This window comes from Helianthus annuus, chromosome 14 (genome assembly GCF_002127325.2).
Source record: "Helianthus annuus cultivar XRQ/B chromosome 14, HanXRQr2.0-SUNRISE, whole genome shotgun sequence".
NCBI classification, from domain to species: domain Eukaryota; kingdom Viridiplantae; phylum Streptophyta; class Magnoliopsida; order Asterales; family Asteraceae; genus Helianthus; species Helianthus annuus.
Window position 1 is genome coordinate 129525800 of NC_035446.2, and position 9391 is coordinate 129535190.

Sequence of the window (9391 nt, forward strand, 5' to 3'; positions counted from 1 at the left end):
ACATAAAGAACAAAACTTGTAATTTACTCTAAAAATTAACTGGGTTAAAGCAAAAAGGACACCACATGATGAGAAATTATAACATAAAGGACATCGTGTGTAATTTCCTTAGTTAAAGGACAACGTCAGCAATTTTGCTCAAACTTAAAGGACATAAAATGCAATCTACCCTGGTTTTTACCTCACATATTATTGTGAAACCCATTCTATCCAGCGTTCAATTATGCGTCTCAAACGAGTTTCCTTTGAAAGATTTTACCTAAACCAACAATGCAAGAGATGATCTTTCAGGAACACAAAAGATAAGTGTCAAAAACATATTCGATAAATGACTCAAAATCGTCACCTCTTAAAACACATTTAATAGACGCAACCGACAATGTGATCACACGACTTGAATTTAGTTATACAAAAAACACTTCCATGCTTGAACCAAGAGTCAAGAAACACTACGTGCATACTATATACTATCAGTGCTACAAAAGAGAACAGAAAAAGAGCCAGACTCTTGCAGGACATTTACAGAAGTTTCATGTTGCCAAAATGCCAAATGCTCAATCAGGTTGGCCATATGTACCTCGTGCATTGTTAACCGTTTAAGTCTGAGATTAATAAACGAATTTAACCATATCTTCACATGATCATGAACCACGGTTAACTCGATTTAAAACCCTACACAGCCACAGCTTCAACTTCCTCAATCTCTGTTTCCGAAGCAGAAATCAAAGAAGCTGATTGAATCTTCCCAGCATGCTCAAGCCTCATCAATATCACTCCCCTGGGATATAATTCACAATTAGAGCCATGAAATTTTGTATTCAAACTAGTTGGATGCCCCGCCCGCGTTGCGGGGCGCTAAGCCGAATATTTCTTAGTTTAATAAAATGTACGCATGTATTTTAGTTACTTGTGCATACTACTCGTAACACGATCTCAAAAAAATTATATCGACTCAGCCAATTAAACCAAAACACTGCCATAGTTTTGCTAAAAAAAAAGATGGCAAGCCTGAGCTAGGGGCAAAATAGTAAATTGTCATAAACAATGAGCGAGTGTCAGACACCTGCTTGACAAAAAAGTTAGATTGAGTAAACCAAGTAAAATAAAAACTACTATAGTTTTGAAAAAAAAATTAAAACGATGGCAAGACTCCAGATTTTAACCGAGGGCAAAATCACAAGTTTTTAAAAAATGGCAAACTCATAATGTTAAACTGAGGGCAAATTCGTAATTTTTTGCTGGGGGCAAAACCAAAATTTTGTTTTGAACCGGGGGAAAATCATAGTTTTGAACTAAAGGCGAAATCGTAATTTTTAGCTGCGGACAAAAGCATAAATTTATTTTGAACTAAGGGCAAAAGCGTAATTTTGAACTGAGGGTGAAATCGTAATTTTTGAAAGGGTCAATTATAATTATAATTATAATTATATTATACTAACATTATTAAACTAAAATTAAAAATGAAAAAAGAAATAGGGCAGCCGCCCTTTTCCGTCAGTGGGGTGGCAGAACTATTGCCCTCAGCCTAAATGTATATGCAAGTAAATATTTAATAAGAAATATATTTAATACACAGGTGTGTGTACGCACACACACACACATATCCATGGATGTGTGTGTATATACAACTTTGAAAAATCTTTTTGAGTAATGGAATCAGTGGTACAAGAAAACTAGGAGCTTGCAAATGACAATCATATTGAAAGAAACAGGGAACAAAATAATCTTTATTATGTTTACATAATCTAGACAGTTATAACTTAAATGCATAGGTGATTATGTGTAACGATTTTAAAAGGGCTGGCTAATAGTTACCTTGCATAGCGTGACTGTACAGGTATATCCCTGACTTTTATTCGGTTCACTGTACCGCTCTGGCTTACAAGAACAACTTGTTCATCACTTTCACCATCATCTACAACACATTACACACAAGAAGAATACATAATTAATCAACTACAAACATGGTTGTAAAACAAGGTTTCCAAGGCCGAGTACTCCCCGAGTAGTCGCTACAAGGTAGGCTGCCGAGGCGACTTCCTTTGACTCCGTCTAATTACTCGGAATCAGTCAAACGCGGTCAACCTAGGCCAAAATCGTATCTAGTAGGTCAATTCGGGCCGAGTTTGACTTAAACAATAATAAAATATAATTTTTATGCCTACCATATTAAATAATAAATATCATTTTCACGTATTTTGTTATATATATTAGTAAATTTATGTTATTTGACATATATTTAGTTTCCAAAAACTAATTTCTTTATAATTTAACATGTCCGAGTACTCCCCGAGTACTCTCCGCCTAGGCCGAGTACTCTCAACTCCCCGGTCGACCGACTAGGGAGCGCCTAGCGACTTTTGCAACCATGACTACAAATGGTCCCGGTAAGTAGATAACTCGCGCACCACAGATTTAAACCTAAAAAAACCACTTACCTGCTGTAGTAAAACCAACTACAAAAACAGCAGCCAGACGATCTTCCGAGGAAAACTTAAATGATATAAAAGAAAATGTCAGAAAACAAATTAAAGCACAGGTGAAAGAAAAATAAAAGTACATTTACCTTGTAACCTATTAAACCAACCCTATTCAAAGGAGACTGGCGAAAGCGGCTGAGAGGAACTCGCTTTCCAAAACCATTTTCAGACACAAACAACAGCCATGGTCCATGTGGCCGCTTACTGCAGATTATAATTTCATTAGGTGTAATCAAATATTAAATACACGCACACAAGTATATACTAGGGTTAAAGAAATTACTGGGTGTGGTCAGGTCCAGGGACGTGCTCTATACCATCCTGCTTTACTGCAGGTATAATATCAACACACGCCATTCTATCCCCTTCTTTCAATCTCATAGCAACCGAACCTCGAGTATTTCTTCCAAGTGCTCGGATCTATAAACATCAGATTAATAAAAGTGGTTAATTCACAGACCATTTTATTATGTGATATGAAAGATAAAGGAACACTTACAATCTCACAAGAACTAAGAATAACCAATCCATTTTGTGAAGCCATTGCAACATAGTCTTCATTTGTGCACCGACGTACCCATTTAAGTGAATCACCAGAAACCTATACATGCACACAAAGCAAGAGATTTTGTAACTTTTGTTTAAAGTAAAAAAAAATATTAAGAAATAAAAATGGAGACAAACCAGTTGAAGTGCTATAATCCCGGATGACCTAATGTGTGAAAAGTACATTAACGATACTTTTTTGATGTAGCCGTTTGCAGTAAGCATTAGAAGATATTGGTCTTCAGCAAATTCACTAACGGGAATTATAGAAGTAATTCTTTCACCGTCGGATAAGGACAAAATCTGGTTACACAAAAGTGGATGAAAAATTGAAATCAGCAGAAGGGCATAACAGTCAAATGTCTTGTTCATGGTGAAAGACGGTAAGTTAACATATTACATACCTGTATCAGAGGTGTACCTGCAGCTGCACGAGAACATTCCGGAATTTTGTACGCAGGTGCAGAATACACAATACCCTTATCACTACACAAATTAATATTAATAATAGTAATAATGAATCATCTCAAGTTGACAATTAGTTTAATCGTAATTCGTAAAAAGTAAAAGATGTGAAAAGCACCTGAAATAGAGAAGACGATCATGGGCACGACAGACGAGAAAGTCAGACATTGTGTCGTTGACTCTTAATTTTCCAACCGACTTACCGATAGTTCCACGGTTTTGTAGATTAAAGGTGTCGGGTTTCATCCTTTTAACATAACCTTTTTCACTAAGTGCCTGCCAGCGCAACACAAGGGCGTTTAAGTGTCAACGTAACAGAACCACAAAAAAACAAGAAAAGTAACATTGTATATTTTATAAGTACCAGCAACATTTCTTCATTGGGGATAACATCCATTTCATCAAGCAAGCCATTGTCAGCATCCTCTAAAGTCGAGCGCCTTGGAGTTGAAAACTTGTTCTTTATCTCACTTGCTTCTTGTTCAATTAACTATGTAGAAAAACACATGTAATGTTGATTAAAAAACGACAACTTAAACACCATATAAACTCAACGTTCATTGAAGAAAAGCACTGAATAACTTAGAAGGTATACCTGCAATATTTGCTTTCTGCTTGATAGAAGTTCCTCCAAGTTCGAAATCTGTTCCATTAACGATTTTCCTTCACTAATATACTTGCTTCTCTGCAAGAAAATAAATAAATAAATAAGATATAATTATTTTGGCCAAAAAAAAAAAAAAAAAAAAGAGAATAGGTTCGCACCTCAAGCAATGTAAGTCTCCTTAGGTTCATATCTAAAATCGCTTCAGCTTGCTTTTCAGATAAATGGAACTCTGCAATTATATGAAAGACGTAAGAAGTTAGAAAATGTCACCAAATAAAAGATAAAAGAACAGCGGGGCCTACTTTTCCTTAGCTCTGTTGATGCCACTGAGTTGCTTGAAGATTTTCTAATTACGTCAATTACACCATCGATATTATCAAGCCCTATTATAATACCCTTGATTTAACCAAAAGAAAAAACATTAAACATTCGTTGGTTAAAGTCATATCTTATAGTGGTTGAACTGTAATCTTAAAGTAAGCACACCTCGACAATATGATTTCTGTCTCGTGCATGTGCAAGCTTAAACCTTGCTCGTCTTTCGACCACTGAACATCTAAAATCCAAGAAAGCCTGTATAATAAAAAAAATATAAGTATATAATGCAGAAGATTTTGGAAGCACGTATCAAGAGTACGCATATGGTACAAAAGTTACCTGAAGCAATTCCTTTAAGCCCATCTGTTTAGGTTGTCCATCAATAATACTGCCAGAACAATCAATGATGTTACTAAACTATATAACCTATTTCGTATGAAAAAAGGGTAACAATGTAATTGCATCTACAACAAAGATCAAGATCTATAAAACATTTTATGACGTTTAACTGACAAAAACCGCAATTATAAAACAACTCACCCAACCATGTTGCAGCTAAAACTTGACTGTAGAGCAGTGAAACGATATAGATTATTCAGAACAATGGCCGGATCAGACCCCCTTTTAAGCTGAAATGTTTGAATGAAAAAGGTTAAATCAGTAAAAGAAAACGAAAAATCAGCACAGTATCAATAGATCTCCGAAAGCAATAAAGATTAAAGCGAAAATTTCATGATAAAATTACCTCAATGACAATTCGCATTCCAGATCGATCACTCTCGTCACGGATATCACTTATGCCTTCCAAAGTCTTTAACAAAAGATAAAAAGTATACATTCAGGTTATAAACTTATAATGGAACATAAAATGATACAGCATGAATAAAACATAAATGAGTATAAAAAAGAAGATACCTTGTTTTGAATTAGCTCGGCAATTTTCATAACAAGAGAGGATTTGTTGGTCTGATAAGGAATCTGTTGCATATATAAAACAGAAATTCATAACAAGTTAATCCAGCATGGTGTACGAACTTGCGTAATAAGAATTTTAAATCCTATAAACTCTGATAAATAGTCATGAAAAGTGACCTCTTTTACTACAATTGCTGCACTCTTTGTTTTAGAATCAGATATTTCGATCTCGGTCTTTCCTCTGACTACTACACGCCCTTTTCCAGTTCGATAGGCGTCCAAGATTCTGTATTAATATAAACAGTAGCTAATGCGCATTAATAAATTTGAAAATTCTTCAATTTGAAACAGAATTATCAACATATCTTTAGATCTGCTACTTTTTTACATAGAAATTTAAAAAAAAAAATACCCGTTATTTCCCATTATGATCCCTCCTGTTGGAAAGTCAGGTCCAGGCATGTATTCCAGTAATTCTTGCAGCTGTTACAAAATGGTTGACATATCAACATATAACAATATATAAATTAAAATAAAAAAATGTTATCAGACGCTAGAACAAATACCGTGGCATCTGGGTTATGAATTAAGACAGATAAAGCATCAACCAACTCCCCGAGATTATGTGGCGGAATATTGGTAGCCATTCCAACCTAGTAAAAATTAATATTAAATAGATCAATAACTATTTAGACGCGTAATTTGAGAGGGTAAAAATGTAATATCTAGAAAAAATCACCGCAATCCCTGAAGAACCATTCAACAGTAAGTTTGGGATGCGAGCAGGAAGCAGTGATGGTTCTTTTAAAGAGTTGTCGAAGTTCGGAACAAAATCAACCTACCAAAAAATTCAACTTAAGATATAAGAATTATGTAATAACATTGTGAAATTTTAAAACTGGACGATACGTACTGTATCCATATCCAAATCTGATAGAAGCATTGTTTCGGTAAGTGCCTGAAAAAATTAAGCGAAAAGAATGAGCACCTCTACAAACAACTAGAACTGATAATGAAAGCATAGAGTGTAAACACATACTTCTAATCGGCATTCGGTATACCGCATTGCTGCGGGGTTATCTCCATCCAGCGAACCAAAATTCCCGTGACCACTAACAAGAGGGCTTCGCAATGAAAAATCCTGTAAAAAATTTATGTACTCAGCAAGGTGTAATGTTAACCGTATACATATCTGAAGTCTGAACATGGAACTTTATAGCTAAAGAAAACAGACCCTAACCCACAGTTCCCAAAAAGTGTTAAATTACGTGTGTGCCCATACAATGTATGTTTAACTACCTGCGCCATTCGGACCAGCGAATCGTATACAGCGTTATCACCATGTGGATGAAACTTACCTAGGACCTGAGGAAGACAAAAGAGTCCAGCTGTAAATTTACAGTGCGAAAACAGAAGACAACGAGTGAATAACAAAGAGCAAATAGTCTAGTGATAACCTCTCCAACAACTCTAGCGCATTTCTTATGAGGTTTACGTGAAGAAAGGCCCAATTCATGCAATGCGTATCTGCAATTTTATTGAAAAAGATATTAACTTGTCACATCATTAATAACATAAACCAACATATCAATTCAATTACAAATCAAACAGATTCATACAAAGATGTAAACCTAAGAGTTATTATTCAAGAGTCATAGGAATATTAACTAGAGTAGGCTTAGATATTTAGATTGCTTGAGTTATAAGCTTCTAGCTCTGTTGTCAAGGCTCACCTAGGCGTGCGCCTAGGACCAACGCAGCCTTCTCGCTTCGCTTCAAAAACCCCATTTTCAGACCATAAAGTGCATTCGTCAGGCCAAGTTCCGGCCAAAAATCGTCTGAACAGTTTTGAACAGGCCGGACACAATTATACCCGTCCTAAACAAACCTGAAATCAACCTAAAACTGTCTTTTTATACTATGCACCTCTCTTATAAAGCCTAAGCCTTCGTTTTTTAAGCGCCTTTCCGCCTTCACACAACTATGGTTTCTAATCCTATAAATACCCGAGTTATGAATCGATCATGGTATACAGCTTTCTTTCGAGTTAATAAAAGTTTCCAAGCTCGAGTTACGGTCTAAAAACCTGCATTCTTTTTGTTTCATGTTCTGTAATTCTAGTTTACCATTTCTTTACACATAAGATCAGAAACTTCATTGCATTATAAAGAACATAATAATAGGCTAACTACAGTTGATACTAATAATGTGAAACCCTAACCCCAACCTAGCATTTCTAACACATGCAAACCATCTCATATAACAAATAAAACTTTAAAACACTCACAATATTCTTCGATGGACCGGCTTCAACCCATCGCGAACATCCGGCAAAGCTCGTCCAAGCAACACAGACATCGCATACGACATATAAGCTTCCGTAGCCTCTTTATGAAGCTCCGTCGCCACAATCCTTCCTTCACCGTCACTGCCGTTAACGACCGCCGGTAACCCCCCATTTCCGCCGTCATCCGAACTCTCCGAAGAACTCTCTCGCCGCTTCGAGTTCGCTGACGTCAGACGGGGGGAGCGTGACGTGGATGAAAGGAATCGGAGAGTGGCGACGCTGCATCCCTGTTGTCTGGGTAACCGTGCGGCGGAAATCGGGAATGAGAGTTGAGTGTAGCATCGGAAGAAGCGGAATCCGGTGGTGAATGACATCGGAGAAGTGGTGGGCGTGTAGAATGAAGGTTTCATGCCATTAGAGATGTGATGTAGGGTTTAGGGTTTATCGTTATCTGAATACTACTGGTTTTGTGTTGGTGTTTGGGGAAGAAAGGTTAAACCCTAATTGAAGGTCCTGCTGCGCGCCAAGTTAATTTTTGTGTTTGGTAAATGAGACTTCCGCCCCAAGGTGTTAGGACACTCGCTTGTAACATGTTAAACCGTAAAAAAGATTTATGTCTGTAATACTTTACGTAACGTTTGGTTTTTTTTTTGTCCTGGGAGGTATGCTTAACTACATAGTTCTCATCTACTTCATAACCAATGTGTCTAAACAGGATGTTTTTCTTATGAACTAAGAGTCTCTGAAGTCTAAAGACAATATGAGATCTACATATAGTGTTATGTTTTATGTAAAGAAATGCAAAAGCTAACCCATGTATTGCGTCGTGTTAAACCACGGAAAATATTAACGTTTTTGAAACTAAAAAAAGTTCCGGAAAAAGAAAGAAAAAACAAAAAAAAAATGTGACAACATCAGCAGCTAAACTGACCGGCCAATAATAGAGCAGGGCTCAAACCTTCATCTGGCATGTATGGAGGGAAGGCACGAGCCATCTAAGATAGTCAGGGTCGTCCCCGAGAATGATAAAAATCTTTTGGGCCTCAGCAAGACAAAAAAATTTGGGTCCAATCCTTATAATATAAACTCATCAATTATATATCAAGAAAACCACAATACGACGATAATTGTTATAAAATAAACAAAACAAAAGTAGTGTAACAAAATGATCGAACTTATTTAAGCGAGTCGTGCGGCTCTCCTAGCGTTTTTGGAAGCAAAACTCTCGATCAAGTCTTTATATTCCACACCTTCTAATATTTCGTTTTCAATAGATATCATCGCCAATCCGTTAAGTCTTTCTTGCAACATCGTCGATCGTAAATAAGTCTTCAACAATTCAATTTTGAAAAGCTTCTTTCTGCCGATGCAACCGTTACCGGAATTGTCAAAAGCACTTTATACGCATTATAGCATTAGGAAAATGACCAAACAACTTGATATTGTTTAAAGCATCAAAAGGGCTAACAATGTAACTCGGTAAGAATGTTTCGATCAACTTTCTTTTGTCCTCCTCTAGGTTCTTATTTTTACGTTTTTGACTACCGGATAGGTATTTGTATTTGGGAACAGGAGGCATAATTTCTAGACAAAATAAAAGTTTCAAACATGTAAGTTTCAATTCAACTTGCAAAGGTCTATAATCTATACATCAAAGTTCTAAACATTTAACTTCGCACAAATAGACATTATCGAACATATGTACATATGTGATATGTCCACACAACTCGCTCAAGAAAATGAAACAAGCATACACATCGCATACACACAAAG

At 36.2% G+C, this 9391-nt stretch overlaps 1 protein-coding gene across 1 annotated transcript; it reads right to left on the reverse strand.

Annotated features, from left to right (window-relative positions):
* Positions 1 to 320: 320 nt before the first annotated feature.
* LOC110903739 (DNA gyrase subunit A, chloroplastic/mitochondrial) lies at positions 321 to 8187 on the reverse strand. The gene is made up of 27 exons (XM_022149523.2): positions 7619 to 8187; positions 6789 to 6858; positions 6631 to 6696; positions 6371 to 6472; positions 6245 to 6289; positions 6071 to 6169; positions 5898 to 5984; positions 5744 to 5814; positions 5509 to 5617; positions 5332 to 5394; positions 5162 to 5227; positions 4957 to 5045; positions 4756 to 4804; positions 4585 to 4671; positions 4401 to 4494; positions 4257 to 4327; positions 4087 to 4176; positions 3856 to 3981; positions 3610 to 3767; positions 3431 to 3512; positions 3165 to 3329; positions 2980 to 3081; positions 2764 to 2900; positions 2567 to 2684; positions 2439 to 2493; positions 1816 to 1915; positions 321 to 778 (listed from the first exon to the last, which is right to left on the reverse strand). Exons 1-27 carry the CDS (start codon positions 8026 to 8028, stop codon positions 673 to 675), a joined length of 2817 nt encoding a protein of 938 aa, XP_022005215.1. The 5' UTR covers positions 8029 to 8187; the 3' UTR covers positions 321 to 672.
* Between the last annotated feature and the right edge of the window lie 1204 nt (positions 8188 to 9391).

Bases quoted from the DNA above. Each gene is read 5' to 3' on its own strand.
- LOC110903739 (XM_022149523.2), bottom strand. From the start codon at position 8,028: ATGAAACCTTCATTCTACACGCCCACCACTTCTCCGATGTCATTCACC. The intron at 5,395-5,508 runs GTCACTTTTCAT...TATATGCAACAG, and splicing joins CAGCAATTGTAGTAAAAGAG to ATTCCTTATCAGACCAACAA. The intron at 3,082-3,164 runs GTTTGTCTCCAT...GTGCATGTATAG, and splicing joins GGATTATAGCACTTCAACTG to GTTTCTGGTGATTCACTTAA.